The 17,470-nt window shown below is 47.9% G+C and overlaps 1 protein-coding gene across 1 annotated transcript; it reads left to right on the plus strand.

Annotated features, from left to right (window-relative positions):
- Nucleotides 1–1,818: 1,818 nt before the first annotated feature.
- Nucleotides 1,819–17,443, plus strand: Clec20a (C-type lectin domain containing 20A). The gene is made up of 9 exons (XM_048810222.1): nt 1,819–1,858; nt 3,219–3,587; nt 5,276–5,341; nt 7,037–7,402; nt 8,473–8,612; nt 9,867–10,734; nt 13,839–13,955; nt 14,756–14,844; nt 16,847–17,443. Exons 1-9 carry the CDS (start codon nt 1,819–1,821, stop codon nt 16,943–16,945), a joined length of 2,154 nt encoding a protein of 717 aa, XP_048666179.1. The 3' UTR covers nt 16,946–17,443.
- The last annotated feature ends 27 nt before the right edge of the window (nt 17,444–17,470 follow it).

Here is a 17,470-nt window from a genome sequence, read left to right on the forward strand (position 1 = left end):
CCACTCAGTTGCCCAAAACACTACCTGACCTGTCTGGGGTTTGCGTTCTGCCATTGTCCTTTTAGATGAGAATCTGTATCCTGCTTCCCAGGAGCCTTTGTTTCTAGCCCCACGAAGCTCCCTGAGCTTGACTCCTTCCTGAAGATGTCTACTTTGGGGCCCAATCCACCAGACCTGGACAAGAATTCAGAGTGGACCAAGCATTTGCAGAACTTGGAGATAGTGCTGAGGTTTTCCACATCTGATTTACCTCCTTCTCTCGGGCATTCTGCCCCTGAGGTCATTAGCAACTCTGAGTTGAATTCACATGAAGACTCTTCCAGAAGTGTGAATCTTCTTCCCTTGGTAGAGGTCCTAGGGCCTGGACTGGGGACAGAGCATTTCTTTCCTGAAACTTGGAGAACTGAGGTTAATGCTTGAATGAGCCTCCAGATGGAGGAGCCAATGGCAGATTTTGAGAGCCATTGTGGAGCAAGCCAAGGTAAAAGAGAGAAGTGAGAGGCCAAAAAAAAAAAAAAAACCAGCCAGGGCTCAGCCAGTCTTGGCGGACGCTCTCAAGGTGACTGAGTTGTGAGCAAGAGCATCTGAGTGCACTTAAAGACTAAGAAGTAGGTGTTTTTTTCCTTTTAAATTTTGTTTTTGTGGTACTGGGGTTAAGATCCAGGGCCCCAACATGCCAGGCAGCTCAACAACTCTACCACTAAGCCACATCCTTAGCCTGGATTTTTTTCCTTCATTGGTAGAGAGCATTGGTAGGCTGTCTGTTTTCCTAGAACTTGAATTCAATGGATTCCACATTTTTTAAAAAAAATTTAATGTCAAGATATGTGACTGCTCTGATCTAGCTTAGACTTAACAAAGCTAAAAAACCATGCAGGCAGGTCCACTTTGGTATGGAGGATGTGAACTGGGCTTTGGTTTATCTCCCAGGCCTACGATGAGTCATGAGCAGAGTGCGGGTGCTAGCTGTCAGTGGAAGCTAAATCTGAACCCAGAGTTCTTCAAGGTGGTTCTGAACATTGTTCCTGGGCCTCCAACCCTCTTTCTCCAACCCTCCTAACAATTAAAGGAGCTTAATGTGGATTCTCTTTGCCACCAAGACCCTGATGGAGTTGGCCACACTCCTGCTCATCTCTGGGAGATCCCACATGTGCAGCCGACTGGGGAGTTGTGGGGCGAGATGTTTTCGTCAGTGAAGAAGGGCTCATCGGGGTCCTCGTGTCCCCACCCCATGCTCTTCGGTGATTTGGGCTTGACTCGCTGCCGAATCACTTGTCTTGCTCAAGTTTGTTCATCTCTCTGAGCGTCCTCCCCTGAACTGTGGGGATCATGGTGGTCTCCCTGATGTGGCTGTCATGAGGATGGCAGGGACAGTCTGCTACAACATGCTAGCTCCTTCTCCCTTCCCAGTCCCCTTGTCCCTCTCCTCCACCCTGTCCCTAGCTCCTCTGGCTCTTGAGAATCCCAGGGGTCTACTCATCTGGCTTCTGACACCCTGTTCCTTCCCTCCACCAGCAGCCAGCACCTAGGACAGGCTCTGCTTATTAATGACCTGCTCCGTGTTTCCTTCTGCGTAAGTTGAGGGAGGACGGGGATATCTGTGCTTTACTCTGATGCCTCCCCAGCCCTCACCCTGGGCCTGGAAGCAGCAGGCATGGAATTAGTATTTGCTTAGTCAAATCTGTCAGTTTGGATAGCAAAGAGAAGAATGGAGAGCAAGGAAGAAATGGCCAGGAGGCCAGGCAGAGCCTCTGCCAGAAGCCAGAAGGCTTTCCACCTGTGAGCTGCACCCCCAGGGGCTCATCCTGTCCCACAGTCATGGCGCCACGGGGGCTGCTGCTCTCCCTCTGCACAGCAGGTAAGACCCACTGACAGGACGTCAGGACTGCAGGGAGAGGGAGCAGCAGCGACTGCTGGGTGGGCAAGGGGGCGTTGCTCAAGGCCTGGAGGTGGTCCATCCCAGGGTCTTGGTACCCCCAGGTCCCAGGCCTTTCCCAACTATTGGGTGTGATCCATTAGTGTGACCCCAGAGCCCACCAGTTCAAAACATTAAACAGAGAAGAATAAAAAATATTAAAATGAGTCACACATCCCAAGGAGAAAACATTCTTTTTCTATTCTCTTTCTCCGGCACAGGGATTCTCCAGCCCTTCTTGGTGACAGGCAGCATCTTGGACTTTGGTGGGTGTGAGGAGCTTCTTCTTTATGGCAGATGCCTGATCAGTCCCTTCCCTGTCCTCCCTGTGGCACATTCTTGCCCCTCTGTATGCCCAGGTCCCAGTCTTAGTTTCCTCTCCCGGGACATCTGGCTTGAGGCCCCCCTGGGATCCTAGCAGCGAGCCCTCATTCCTGTCTGCCCCCTGCACAGGCAGGACCTGGCAGAGGAGGGTCAGCTGGCATTTGCTGGGAGCCCCATAAGGGGAGAGAGTCAAGGCAGGAAGGAAGTGAACATGGAGCTCTCGGGGCTCGGGCTGAGTTCCTGGGAGAAGTTCCCCGTCTTCTGCGTTCCCTTCCTATCCATTGAGCGCTCCCCATGTGCCAGGCAGGCACCAGGACTGCAATGACGACTAAGGTTTGCTTTGTGCACCCAGCTTGCTCAGACCTGGTGGTGGAGACAGACAGGAAGAAAAGGCCCTTGCCCTGGGAGCAGTTTAGAAATCCTGATGCTGGTCACAGTAACTCAGATCCTTGCTCTAAGGTGGAGCTGGGAATCCACTTCTTTAGGAGCGCGCTGGGGGACTACTGTGGAGCCAGCTGGGAGCCCTGGCGTAGGGGCAGTACTGGAGCTGGGTGCTCCACCCGAGGTTCTAGAGTCCTGTCTTTACCCACTCCCCACTGGGTGGCCTTGTCCAGGCCATTTAACTGTGTGACTTGGTTTCCTCATTTGTAAAGCAGGCCTCGGGCTATCCCAAGGAGTTGTTGGAAGAATCTGGTGAGCTATGGCACGTCATAATGCTTAGTACGCATTACCCATTATTATTAATTCCTAACAAAGGGGAGCTGCAGCACATAGGTGGGCACTTAATGCAGGACCAGCAAAGGGGTGGTGACCGATTGGGAAATTAGGAGACTGAAGAATTAGGTGGGGACGGCCAGCCCTCCCAAAACAAGAGCACAGCTAGTGCAGAAATGGGGGGGGGGGCAGGGCTGGGTGCATTGGAGGCCAGAAGTGAGGGTGGAGTGGGGGCAGCCAAGTGGTGACACTGCTCTTGCTCCAGCCTCCAAGCTGGTGAACAACGGCAAGTCCTTTTCCCGGGAGGACCAACCGCTGAGCTGGAGAGAGGCCATGGATTATTGCCGGGACTACCACACGGACCTCCTCAGCCTGCAGAGCGCCAGCAGCGTGAGCAGCTTGATGGCCATCAGCTCGCTCATCCAGCCCACCCAGGCGTGGATCGGCCTCTTCTTTGACATGAGTATTTCTGGCCCCCGCTGGTCCAGCGGCTCTCCCTATGTTGACCTGAAGTGGATCCAACTGCCCGCCCTCGGGGAGGGCATGTGTGTCACGCTGTATTCTGTTCTGTCCTTTGGTCCCATGCTGGGGGTCGACGTCTGCACGGCACAGAAGCCCTTCATTTGCTATGAAGGTGTGTTCAGGTTCAAGTTCTGAGCCTAGCCTTCTTCCTCCCAGGTGGCTCTTGAAGAAGCATGTGGTGGGGTGGGGTGGGGACTGTAATAGGCTGTTACCTTTTTTGCCATGTTACCTCTTCTCTGTGTTCTTCATTTCTATTCCCACCCCATTCCCAAAACCCCATTAGAGAAATGGGTATAAGTCAGGGTACAGAAAAAAATACGGGTACAGAAAAAAAATGTGTCTCTTCCTTCTGTCAGTAAAGGCTGTGGACATGGAGAGTCCGTTTGCAGCTATGCAGAGTTTAAGGTCTGCCCTTTCTCATGGTTTATTGCCTTGTTGGTGGTGGGAGAGTGTGGAGTAGCCACCCCTGGGAGACGCCCTGCTTCTTGGGAGCTCAGTGGGTGGAACCAGTCCCTTTGGACACCTTTTCAGGAAGTCTGCCATCAGTACACGATGACATGGTGCTGGCTCTCGGGGAGCAGCCTCCCATCCTTGCCCCCCACCTGTCCGGTCTCGCCCCTCATAGCCCAGTTCTGGTGCTGAGAAGATCATGCAGGGAGATGGGTGAAGACCAGACAGCACTTTCCTGATAAAAAGGGCCAGTTTCTGCTTTTCTTCGTCAGTCAAAGACCATACCATTCTTTCCATGCAAATAGGGGCATGGAGGTCAGCTTGCTCTACTCCCAGGTCACGGCCACACCATGTCTGTCATGGGACCTTGAGTCATCGCCTGTGGTGGCCTAGAGTTGGACTCTGGGTTGCCAGGAGAATAAAGAGATTTCTTCGGGTGATAAGGGGGCCTGGAGTGAGGAGACCTTGCAAAGGAAGGACTGTATGGGGGTCTTTCCCTGCTCCCTCCATTGTCTTAGAACTCCATTCAGACATGTCCTGACCCCACGCTCTCCTTCTCAGTTCTGTAGACCCACTGCCAATACACAGGCCAAACCACCATTCTCTCTTCTGAGTGGGCCCTCTTGCTGCTTCAGTCTGTTCTGGGCACACAGTGAGCTTTAAAAAATAGAAATCAAGCCAGGCGCAGTGGCACATGCCTGTAATCCCAGCAGCTTGGGAGGCTGAGGCAGGAGGATCACGAATTGAAAGTCAGCCTCAGCCATGGCGAGACCCTAAGCAACTCAGTGAGACCCTGTCTCTAATAAAATACAAAAACTGGGCTGGGGATGTGGCTCAGTGTTTGAGTGCCCCTGAGTTCAATCCCTTGTATCCCCCGCCCAAAAGAAACAAACAAACCATAAATCAGATCACTGTCTTTAAACAAGTTCAGTAGGTCCTCCTAGCAATTAGGAGACCATCCTTCTTACAGCCAACAGGCCCTGCCTGACCTCTTTGGCTTCATCTCCATCCTTCTCTCTAGCCACATCTTTCTGCTCCCCAGACCCATACAGCTCCTTCCCACCTTGGACCTGTGCCCTTGCTCTGCCCAGGGCAGGCTGGCTCCTTCTCCTATTCTTTTCAAGCAAACACCCTGCTTATTTTATTGCTGCCATTTCCAGGGGCATAGAATAGCCCTGGCCACCCAGCAGGTGCTCAGGATATATTTACTGGATCAACGTAGAAAGGAACCATCTGTCCAGCCTTCAGTGAGGCTTCTCTGGGCTCTAACGTGGCAGCAGCTGGTGCCCACAGAGGAGCCAGGGCAGCCTCACCCTTGTCCACATAACTCAGCCTGTTTCTGTTTCACAGACCCTGACGTAAAGCACCGCATCTCCGTGGAGCCCTATCTCGGCCTGACCACTCTTCCAAAGCAAGGTATACACCTGCCGCATTTTCTCTTTTCTGCTTGAACTCCTCTACCTGGCTGGGTTCCCTCTGCTACCGTACCCCTGCCCCACTGGCCATGGGCTCTGCTGTCCCCAGAGTGAAACCAAGGGAGAGATTAGTACCTTTGTTATTCAGATGGGTCCAGAGGGGGAGGTGACATGCTTGACTAGGTGACTTGGGCAGTGTCTCTTTACACCCTGTGTACTGACCCATCCATCTAGAGAGGGTGATTTTTCTCTCAAATTTTAACCCCTTGGATGTTATTACTCCAGAGTTTCTTCAGATCTGTTAGAAATTCTATGACAAACAAAATACAGTTGATCCATTGCTTTGTACGGTTGGCTCTCTGCGTGTGCTGGATAAGGAGGGGTAGAGGGAATGGGGCAAGCTTCCAAGGCAGGTGGACCTGGGTTCGAGTCTCTTCTTGATAGTGAATCTGACATGAGTTTGGGTGAGTTATGTCTCCTTTAGTCTCCTTTCCCTTGTCTATGAGATGCAATTAATATCTATGTCTCAGGAATAGAGTATTTAAAAAGATGACATAGGCCACGTGACCAGGTGCTTAATAGAGGATAACTTAAACAAATCAATTTAGATAAGGAAAGTGTTAGGGAAATAGTGGCAAATTGGGGGTGAGCAGGCCTGTGGGAGAGTCTGGGAGGCCTTATTTGAATGTTCGGATGTGCCCCAGGTTCTGCAGACAGTGCTTCCTTTCCAGGCCTCCGGAATCAACATGTCAGGTTGGGTGCCAGCTGCTCACATCCTTTCCAAACTTTCCGTGTGTGGAGTTACAGAGGCCTGGGCTTATGTACTGCAGAGGAGAAGGGCCTGGCGGTGGGCAGCCTCCTTCTGGGACCTGGCCCAGTCTAGTGTCAGGGAGGGACTGGAGGTCGTGGAGGTGGGAGGCTGGTACCTGATCTGCTCCTTGGGGAGCAGGCCACGGGGGATGGTCTGCTGCGCCTGCTCCTCAGGTCTGCTGTGCACCAGGCTCCCCTCTTCTCCCTGGCTGGCCTGACACTGTGAGCCTAGGCACATCCCACTGCTCCTCCATTCTGCTTCCGCCCTAGAGGCAGGTGTAGCCCCTGGAGATCACAAATGAGGCCAACTCAAATCAGGATCATCTTGACTCCCTCCTAACTTTCCCCCAAACTGTAACCACCATTTTATTAAGTGCTGTTTGCATGCACTGTGCTCAGCTAATTATATACCTGGTTTCGTGTGATCCTGACCTTAAGTACTATTATTATCCCCACTGGACAGATGAAGATATCGAGCCTTAAACTTACCTCTTAGGGCCATATGGTCATAAGAAGAGCGCTTAATTCCTGCTTTCCTTAATGTTTTCTCCCATAGATCAGCTATGATATCTGTCCCATCCATTTTCCCAACCTGATATTTAGTCTGTCTATAAAATTGTGGGGTTTTTTAAAATACTTTTTTATATGTTGGTGGACCTTTATTTTGTTCATTTATTCATACGTAGTGCTGAGAATCGCATCCAGTGCGTCACACATGCTAGGAAAGCACTCTACCACTGAGCCACGACCCCAGCCCTTAAAACTGTGATTTTGATCAAACTTAACACCTGAGGACTGGGGACCACAGCTCTGTCCCAGGGGCAACGGAGCTGGGCTATCAGAGATCCAGGACCTCAGGCCTGTGATCTCTCTTCTTTGCCCCCAGCTGAGGTCCAGATTGGTGGATATACCTTCATGAGATTTGAACAAGTAATGACGTGGACCTCGGCTCTGAAGTACTGTCGCAGCCACTACACAGACCTGGCCGACCTGCAGACGGTGACTGATGAGGCAGGCCAGCAGGCCCTGAAGTCTGTCACAAAGGAGACTGAGGCTTGGATTGGCCTCTACTTCAATGCAAAAACCAGGTCTCTGAACTGGTCCAGTGACTTGGGTGCCAGCATCCCAAGCTGGCTGCTAGTGCCTAAGTTTGACAGAGGACTGTGTGCAGGACTCCGGGCCTACTCAAAATATGACCCTCAGGTTTACACAGTGGTCTGCTCTTCCCTGCAACCCTTCATCTGCTTCTACGGTGCGTGAGAAGTCACTTCTGCTGGTCTCAGGTCACTGAGGCTAAAACAAGATGGGAAATGGGTCCACTTGGCAGCAAGAGACAATAAGGCTAGACCTAAGGAAGCACTTTCAGGCTTCGAGAATAATAATTCTGAAGCAGGTTCCTAAGATCCTTATACTATAAACTTGTGATAAAGTAATATTATTTTAATTCTGGGGATCTTTAGGGAATGGAATAGAACCCCTTTAGCCTTAGGACATGTGCAATTAGCAACAGCAATGTTACTGGATGATGAAATGAATAAGATCCTGGGGTTTGGAATCAGGGAGATTTCACCACCGTCTAGAAATCAGGTGGGCAGCATCTCTGAGCCTCATCTAGGAAATATACTTAACAGAGTGAGATTGCTGATCCCAGCTCACAGGATGGATTTGAGGGCTGCCTGGGGGGAAGGGCCTACCAGAGACCCTGGCCAGAGTGATCAGTTAACAAATATCAGCTATTTCCATTTTTATTGTCACTCTGAAGGTACTGGGACCGGAGGCCTCTCCTGATCTGTGTATAATCACGACTCCTTACCTGTTGGCAGTCACTCCCTGCTCCCCCATCAAGCCCTCATCTACTGTCCCTCAGCGGGGGTGGAGGGCTGGGGGTTGACCTATTCCTGGCTGTTCCTTTTGGTGTTTTGGAAATGATCAGAATCCTGATCCTTATCTGTTAAATACATAACAACCTCTTTTTTTTTTTTTTTTTTAGAGAGAGAATTTTAATGTTTATTTTTTAGTTTTTGGCAGACACAACATCTTTGTTTGTATGTGGTACTGAGGATCGAACCCGGGCCGCACGCATGCCAGGCAAGCGCGCTACCGCTTGAGCCACATCCCCAGCCCAACAACCTCTTGACTATTGTGAGGACAGGTGATGGTGCGGGGACCCCTCCCAGTGATCAGCACACAGTACCCAGTAACTGCGCCCTTCTAAGTCTGGCTGGAGGACAGGGTGCCTGGTGTGACTTTTCAAGGCTGACAGCCTGCTGCGTGTGACAGACAGACCCTGCCCTCATGCTCTCTCTCTGTATTTTCTTGCAGACTCTGTCACTGGACACCGGGAGTTGGCAGAGATGCCTCCGCTCCTGTCTGCTTCCTCCTCCGATGTTACTGTGGGGACCACTCCCAGGCCGAGCATAGGTGCTTTGAGCCTGTTTTTGACTGGATCTGGAGTCTTCCAGGCCTAGGGAAGTAGAGAAGGTGGCTTGCATGCAGTAGCCCAGGTTGGGGCCCCTGGGACTCACCCACAAGAGCCAGTGAGGGACCAGAAATGAGATGAGCCAACTGGTGGCAACCGAGGGCCACTTATGCAGGGGAGACTCTGCTCCAGACACTGCAGGGTCATCCAAGGGTAGGGGGAGGAGGATTTGATCACCATCAACCTCCCTTCTCCTTGAACTAGGCCTCTGAACTTGTAGCTCCAGGGCCAGGGGACCCCTGAGAGGCTGTGCAGTCTTCTCAGGTAAGGTGACTTGGACCTGGCCCAGGGAGAGAGAGAGAGAGAGGCTGAGTAATGCTCCTGGAGAAAAATTATCAGAGAGCTCTTGAGGTCCAGTCCCAGAGAGGGAAGCACCATAGAGGGGCCAGTCAAAGTGCCTTTTGATTAGGGGATCCTCTCTGGGGAGAGAAGAGGAGAGATGGGACTACATATGGGGACGTAGCTGTGAATGACAGTGATAGCTATTAAGCTATTACCTCATTTTGCTTCCCTGGAGTTCTGAAGTTAACTAGCATAACTGAGAGCAAAGTTACAGTTCTCCTAAGTCTCCTTATAAACTCCCACATCAGACAAAGGTGTCATTTCCTTTTTTGAGGATACAGAGAAGTTAGGGGACTTGATCAAGGTCAAACAGAGCTTTTATTAATTCACTATTCAAACATTAAAAAATGGTGATGGAGCCTGCCCCAGCCCAGCAACTTGGGAGGCAGAGGGTGGCAAATTCAAGGTCAGCCTTAGTAATTTGGCAAGGTGCTAAGGAACTTAGTGAGTCCCTGTCTCAAAACAAACAAACAAAAATAAAAAATATATATATATATATAAAAGGGCTGGGGATGTGGATCAGTGGTAAAACACCCTGGGTCCAGTCACCAGCACCAAAAACAAAAACAAAACCAACAACCAAAAACCAAACCGAAACTCCCAAAACCAACAGCAGCAAAACTTGGTGTAGTAGTCACGGGTATGGTGGGACTCAAGGAGAGCGCCCCAGCTCCTATTAATTATCCGGTGTCTGGAGGGGTGACTATACCACTGGCTGAGGAGGAATTGGCTTGCAACACCCAGGGGAGTTGGGTGGGCCACCGCAGCTAAGAGGAGCTGCGAGTGTGCGCATGTGCGGGCGGTGGCGCTGAGGGGTGCAAGCGTCCTTTCTCTCCAGAAGCTGCTTCAGAGCCCGTCTCCCCGCTCTAAGGTCTAGCCTGGCACCCCCTGGTAGTCCCAGGCCCTTTGCCTGCTTGGGCCGGCCCTGGTGGGGTCACTCCTGTGCACCCCAGCCTCCGAAGGCCGGCCACCTCCAGTCCTAGCAAAAGCCCAGGGCCTGACGCAGGGTTCTTCCCTCCACCGCTTCTGGCGCCACCCTGGCCCCACCTTGGCCTGTGGCTGGGTCCTTGAAGGGGTCCTGGTCTCAGCTGATCCCACAGTAGTCTTCTCTCCTGCCCTAGGGACCAGCCTCAGCCCCGCGGGTACCTTGCAGGACCAGGTTACAGCAGAGTGGCCACAGCAGCCGGGGAGCCTGCAGCCCACCACCCAGGTGCCAGAGACCCCTATGCTCCCACCTCAGCAGGCCCCACGATGCCCCAAGGGACAGTGTCAACAAGCCCTCTGGCAAACCCCAGGCCCCTGGGAGGTACCTCCAATCCCCAGGAGGGGCTCAGGATCCACTGCCCAGAGTGCCTCACTGGACTTTGAGCCTCTGTCACTCACCCCCGCTGGTCTTGCTTCTCCAGGAAGCCCCTCCATCCCACAGGAAATGGCCAAGACCTCCTTTGTCACCACTGGGAGCATTGGTGACCCTGTGCCCTGGGGGGACTCTATTACCCATGGTGGGCTTGTGACTCCGCAGGAGGTGACTGAGGACCCCTCACTCGCCTCCACCCGTGATGCCCCAGAGGCTCCTACATCAGCAGGTCCGCCTGGGTCCTCCACATTCACCTGGTCCTTCGGCTCCGAGCCTCTGGGGAGCTCTTCAGGGCCTGAAGAAAGAACTTCGGCTGCACCAGTCTCAGGGAACCCAGCGGAGTCCCAAGGAGCAACTGCACGCCCTGCATCAGCAGCCCCAAGCCAGGCAGCCCTCTTGGAGACAGGTGAGAGCCAGCCAGTCCACCAGGCGACCAGCACACTGGTTTCATTAAAGAGGTTCGTGGCATAAAAATTAACTAGTGAGATCAAAATAAAACACACAGACTCAATTACCTTTTTCTTTTCTTTTTTTTTAGAGAGAGACAGAGAGACAGAGAGAGAGAGAGAATTTAATTTATTTTTTAGTTTTCGGCGGACACAACATCTTTGTATGTGGTGCTGAGGATCGAACCCATGCCAGGCGAGCGCGCTACCGCTTGAGCCACATCCCCAGCCCTCAATTACCTTTTTCTATGACCAGGTCTGAGACGGCTCTCACCTCGAACCACCCGGTGGGGCAGCAAGGCTTACTCAGGGCTAGCAGGAGAGAGAGAGAGCACGCCAGGGAGTGGCCTTTGATTGGGGAATAAGAAATTCAGGGGAAAATTCCATCCAATGAAGGTCGAGGGGGGCAGCATTCCAAGGTCAGGGTCAGTGGTCAGTCACACCCCCACAGGACAGGCTCTCCCACCTGGAGAGGGTGGGGAAAGCTCCGACACAGTTTAGCCAGAGCGTGTCACACCCAATGGGGTGGGGGTGGGGTGCCCAATCACGTGGGAGAATGGCTTCCCACAGGCCAGGAACTCAAATGGCAGCCCACCCGAGTCTCTGCGGGGTGAGCACTCACTCCGGCCTGGGTTGGAGGTCCTTTCTTGGGCTTCAGAGGCCAGACCCCAAGCTGGGGAGCTGAGGGCTGGAGTTGCATGTTAGGCCATGGTCAGCTGCGCTGTATCCCAGGTCACTGTATAGGAGCTCCATTTTGGTTAGAGCCAGTTCACCAACCCATCTTTCCCCCAGTAATAATTTAGGATGGAGATGGGAGTAGGGCAGGGAGATATGCGAGAGAAATACTCTATTTTACCTGCAAGAGCAAAGTCTGACAGCCAAAGGTTGGAACACTGGCTGAACTACTTACTGTGTGGCCTTAGGCAAGTTTTATAACCTCTCTGAACATTATTTCTCTAATCTTTAAGGAAAATGCCATAAAGGGCCTCTCAGTTCTCCAATCTGGTAGACAATAAATGGTAATTATTACCATTTTAATCTCAATTCACTAGTAACAGGCTTAATACCTTCGCTTCTCCAACCCCTGCTTTACCTTACTCGATAGATGGGGCTCACCTCATTCTCATTTTATTAGTTACACATGATTATGAATTGTCAGGATTGCAGAACGTCACGGGAAGGAGCTGTTTTATACTTCTTTTTCTCTCTCCCATGCCTAGAATGCTGTTTTGCACATAGGTGACGTAATTCAATAACAATTTCTTCTGTACCTGTTTTGAACAAGGTTTAATATAAAGTAGTAATTGGACAAAAGGTAAAATGAAGGATTTCACTGGCAAGAAGTACCAGAAAGTTCTCCCTTGCCTGGGCTAAGGCGGATATCAAAGTGTGTGGTTTGTCTGGGGCTGTCAAACAGTCTAGTGTGACCGGGGAAAGGAGTGTCAGGGCATGAGGAAAAAAAGGTGGACTGGGGCCTAATTCTGCAGTTAAATGAGCCACCAGAGGATTTAGCAAATGAGCAAAATGCTCAAATTCATTGCTTCCAGAAGCAAGGGGGTAATGACAACATGGGATTAGCATTAGGATGCTAAATTTAAAAAGCATGATTCCAATTATACACACAATAGTCCCAACAGTGACAGGAAACAACCATCAATGGTTAGAAAAAGATTGGGAGGAAGTGTGTGAAAATGTGATGAGGATATGGGTGTCCCCTACTTTCATGTTTCTAAATTTTACAAATTTGTTCATTTACTGAAGAAAAGTATAAGGCTTTTCCTGGGGAAAGTAGAGAGGAGGCCATCAGGAGAGGTGAACTAGGAAGTACGTGGGGAGGGCTGGTGCACAGCATGGGGAGTGGAATCCAGGGGTATCTGGGGGTGCCGGGTGGGGAGCGTCACGAGGGAATCGATTTTACATGGTTCACAAGTGACACTAATCAAAGAAATACCAATACAAACACATTAAAAAATGCGCAGTTCACTAAATCATAAAAATGCAGATTTAAAAAAAGATACTTAAAAATTATTTAAAAATTCATTTTTTTCCACCTACCAATTTGGCAAAGATTTGAAAGGGTGGTGAGAATGTAGGAAAAACACAGTTTGCCAACACAGGGGCTTGGTGGAAACTAGTGCTGCCCTTTGGCCAGAGGGTGTCAAGTTTTGAAAGGTGCAGGATTTTTCCTACTGAAATTCTGCTCTTAGAAATAAGGAAATAAGAACTGAGTATAGCCATGCACACACACCCTCCATACAGGGCTGTTTGCTGTGGCATTGTTTTCTACAGTGAAAAATTAGAAACAATCTAATGTCTATTGAAAGCAGATTGGTTAAATAAGTTATGTACATTTGATGAAAAACTATGCAGCCTTTAAAGGAAATAAGGTATGTCTTTATGCATTCAAATGTTTAAAATTCAATGTGTGAAAGATATTTTATGGCAAACTGTATTGGTCGTCCCTAGGTTGGATAAGGGGGGTACTTTTGCTTAAATAATTTGTAATAATATACCATAAAATATGGATATGTCCATATTTAAAAAAATAAAAAAAGACCTGCAAGCCACCGACAGGATTTGGTGACAGAGCATGAGAGAGCTGGGGAGGCTAGGACATCTCAGTGTGTAGCCAGCTACACAGGAAGAGGGAGGATGCTGGGAAAGAGGCTGCGCTTGGTTTGGGGTTCTATCCCTTGATGAGGTATCAAGTGTCCCTGGTTGCCATGGTGAGGTTGTGTGTAACTGGCAGATAACATAAGGGCATTGGGCTTCTTGGGCTGTGAACTACTGAAAGAAAAAAGTGGGACTGAGGACAAGCCTCATAATATTGCTCAAGCCCTACAAATCCTGACATTGGGGTGCTTTTTGAAAGATGATGGTGTAGCAACTCAAGGGTTGTCATGAGAGCCTGCAGGGGTAAGTTGAGGATTGGTGGGAACTAAGCTTCCCACAAAAGGGTGGTTTCTGTAGTGCTGAGTGCATGGCAGTGGCTGCCTTTCTGACTCAGTGTCAAATACCTTACTCCTGGCTGAAGTTGCAATGCCTTTATTTCCCTCTTCTCTAGCTGTGACAAGAGTAGACGGTTGCACCGATAGAGACACAGTTACTGCCACTCGGGTCCAACATTTAAGCTCATCTAGCCACCCAGAATCTAAAGAAAAAACATCAGCACCAGAATCAGGTAACTGCTTCTATTTATCAAGTTCCCACTCTAATAACTGAGTAGTTAAGTCTGGACAGTAGGTCCTTAGCCCAGGTTGTCAGGACCTTTTTGTGAAAGATAGTATGGAATGTTGGGAACAGGGATAGGAATTAAAGATGTGGATTCTAGTGTGATCTCTAGTGACTACAATGAACACTTGAGGGGCAGTTTTCGTCACTTCCTAGTCTCTATTTCTCATCTTCAATAGGGACAAAGAAAAGTACCTGCCTGGATCACAGGTTTGTTGTGAATGCTCAATGAGATACTTATGTAAAGGTGCATTCTAAACTATAAAATGCTATCCAATTATAACAGTCCTTCTATGAGGCTGTAATTCCTATGGTGATTATGTTTGGCTCATGGCAGAAAACTCTACTGTAGAGTTTTCTGGGGCAGAGAGCCCCCAGGAAGCGAGTATTTCCAGCATAGTGTGGAACATCTCCTTAACAGATTAAAAGGAAGGCAAAAAATACAAAAGAGTTGGAAAATAATTCCTGATGGGAGGCCAGGATGTGTGTGCATTTGTGTGTTTGTGTTTCAGGGGGAAGGGGGACCAAGTTACACTAAAGTGTGGGACTCTTCTTTCCAGACACTAGTTGTATGGTCCTAATTGTGGCTGAGCATTCTCTTGGTCCTCAGTTTCCCTTCTTTTTCCTTTAGAACTCCTTAATCACCATATTGCATCTATGGTATCCAAGGGCATTACTGACTGCTGTGAACTTCAAGTTTCAAGCGGTTACAGGTAATCCCCCTGAACTAGGTAGCACTTTCTTTTTCAGGTGCTTACTCTTTTGGAATCCTGAAAGCAGATTTTGCCATTTCAATTTCGATAGACCAAGAAGAGATGAAAGACCAATTTTTGAGAGAGGTGAGACTTCTGTCCTCTTCTAATTCTGATCAGTCCGATGACTTGACAGTGCAAAGTAATATTATCAAAAACAATATATTTAGGAAAAAAATATGGAAAAATAACCCATTTTGTTCTGCCATCACTGGGGTTCCTGATGACAGGTTGGTTATGTGCCAGGATGTTTTCAGATCTTTTTCTTAGCCTTCATAAAATTTTTCCTGAGCTCTTTTTTTACCTCCTTTATTTTGGATCAGGACAGCCAGAAGGACCTGAGTTCAAGTCTTGGCTTTGCACTTATTTGTGTAACCTGGGCAAGTAACTCAGTCTCAGACTCAATTTCCTCATGAAATAGGAACCTAACTCATATGGTTGATCTTCTGATTAAACGATAATATTCCATACAAAGTGCTCAGCAAATTGTCTGGCACACTTTGGTACTTAAAAAGCATTCTCTATTAATTATCAATATTAACATTATAATGTGTTCTGAATATATGTTCTAGACCTTTTTCTTCCTGTTCTTTCAATGTATTGTGGGATAGGAGATTGTGAAGAGGAATAACTGTTCCTAAAACACTGATAGAAAAGTCTCAAACTGATTACTGAGCATGGCCTAAGGGCCTGGTTTTCAACTATATCAGGTAATAATCATAGTATGTCTAGCTGGAGAGCACCCTAAAGGATAATCCAACCACTGGACATCACAGTTTTACATGCAAGGAAATGGACTGGCATTTATCTAGTAGCTTGTTGCAGTTTATTCATAGGGTCAAGGAAATAGCACCCAGGCAATTCATTCTAGAATTTCACAAAATCACTTTTCTAGAAAGACCAGTGGCGTGTGTGTCTGTGTGAGTGTGTGTTCTGGCCAAGAGAAGAAAGGGGGACTATAGGGCTTATGGTGCAGTCTGCTATGGAAAGAACAAGTCCAAATCAGGATCTGATAAATCTCTTAGCCAAACTTTAAGTAATAAAACTACAGTGCTGAGTATCAGGGCTACAAAACTTAAGAACTTTTTTCAGGGATGGGGAAGACAGTATTTTTATTTCTTAGGGTTGAATATTCTGTCCTGGGTCCTGGCCTGGGCCCTTAAGCCCTCTTTGTGGGTTATATTCACTGAAGCTTTGGCACCAAACCAGAAGCCATCTACTGTCTAGTTTAAATTGGAGCCAGAGGGACAATTCCATCTTCTGGTCAGCTTTGTGGGAATGTTATCTGTTCCATAAATGGGATGACCATGTTAGAAAAGGGACTTCCTTCTACCTCACAGATTTAAAGCATGGAATTGGTAAGGTCATAGTGTGTGTGTGTTTTGCAGGTGGGGGCAGAAGGTTAGGTGTACGTTATCAGTTTTTGTAGCATTTAAAATTCCAAATGGAAGGCAAGGAAATACCTGTAGCTGTCTTATCCCCATTTCAGGAATGGAAACAAAACATTCTAACACACATCCCCACACAGTGCTTAGAACTTGATATGGAGTAGTGGCCCTCAACCCTGGCTGAAGTTAGAATCCCATGGAGAAGTTAAAAAACAAAAAAACAAAAAAACAAAAAAAATAAAACCTGGTCCCAATATTTATCCGTTCAATAGTGGAGTTCAGGAAGCATCACTACTTTACAAACAAACAAAACCTCAAAATCTCAAAAAACTTTTTGGTGATTTTGATGAATAGTCAGAATTGAGAATCATTAGTTTAATTATTTGTTTTATTCTTTGCCATCATCATCATCATTTTTTGCTAACAAAACCGATTTATGTACTTTCCCACTGATGTTAAGTCCTAGTGGCAAAAGGAAGGCAGCTGGAAGGAGGCTAAGAAAAATAAATAAAAAAGGGTATGGCAGGACATAAAGCGTACACATGTGGATAACTTAGAGCTAAGAGAACTATAGGACCATAAGACAGCATCAATAAGTTCCCTCTCTTTTCCTTTTTGGGATACTGGGATTAATTTCAGTATGTTGTACTTTCCCACTGAGCTATACTCACAGCCCTGTTTCTTTCTTTTTGATGTTTCAGATTCAAGAAGTCTTAAAACTTATGTTAGGTCAACAGCAATTCAGATTGAAATGGGTCGGTTTTGAAGTGAACAAAAAGCAGCACAAGTATACTAATTAGCAGTTTCCTTTTAAGCAGTTTTCTCTGGATTTTCAATGAATTTGAGTTTTTTAATTTCCAGAAGAACACTATTAGAAATAACTCAGAATATGTGAAGAGACATAGACCTAAAACTTACACAAAAGAAAACTACATATGAAACCCTCGCCTTGGATTTTATAGAATGAATTAGGTAAGCAGAGAAGATGGAAGTATTTGGGAACAATAACCTTGAGAATGACACAAAGAAGGACAAAAAGCCTGAACCAAACAAAAATCTTGAAAATAAATTCCATTAATCTCTTTGGGGAATATAAGAGAAAATAGTAGTGATTTCGGCAGGAACTGGAAGAAACCATTAGCCATAAACTATCAAAAAAATTCAAAATTTTTCAGAATGAAGAGCTCTCTAACATAATACAAACATGTTAATGTCAGTTATTTGTAGTTTTTTTGTCCTGTATCTAAGAAGTAGGGGTTTTTTTTTGGTTATTTTTACCTGTAAGTTGGGAAATTCTAAGGCACATTATTCCTAACATTAAAATA

The sequence above is a fragment of the Marmota marmota genome, unplaced genomic scaffold (assembly GCF_001458135.2).
Source record: "Marmota marmota marmota unplaced genomic scaffold, marMar, whole genome shotgun sequence".
Taxonomy (NCBI): Eukaryota; Metazoa; Chordata; class Mammalia; order Rodentia; family Sciuridae; genus Marmota; species Marmota marmota.

Coding starts and splice junctions, on each gene's coding strand:
- Clec20a (XM_048810222.1), top strand. CDS start 1,819: ATGGCGCCACGGGGGCTGCTGCTCTCCCTCTGCACAGCAG. Junction 5,342..7,036: donor GACCACTCTTCCAAAGCAAG/GTATACACCTGC, acceptor CTTTGCCCCCAG/CTGAGGTCCAGATTGGTGGA. Junction 7,403..8,472: donor ACCCTTCATCTGCTTCTACG/GTGCGTGAGAAG, acceptor ATTTTCTTGCAG/ACTCTGTCACTGGACACCGG.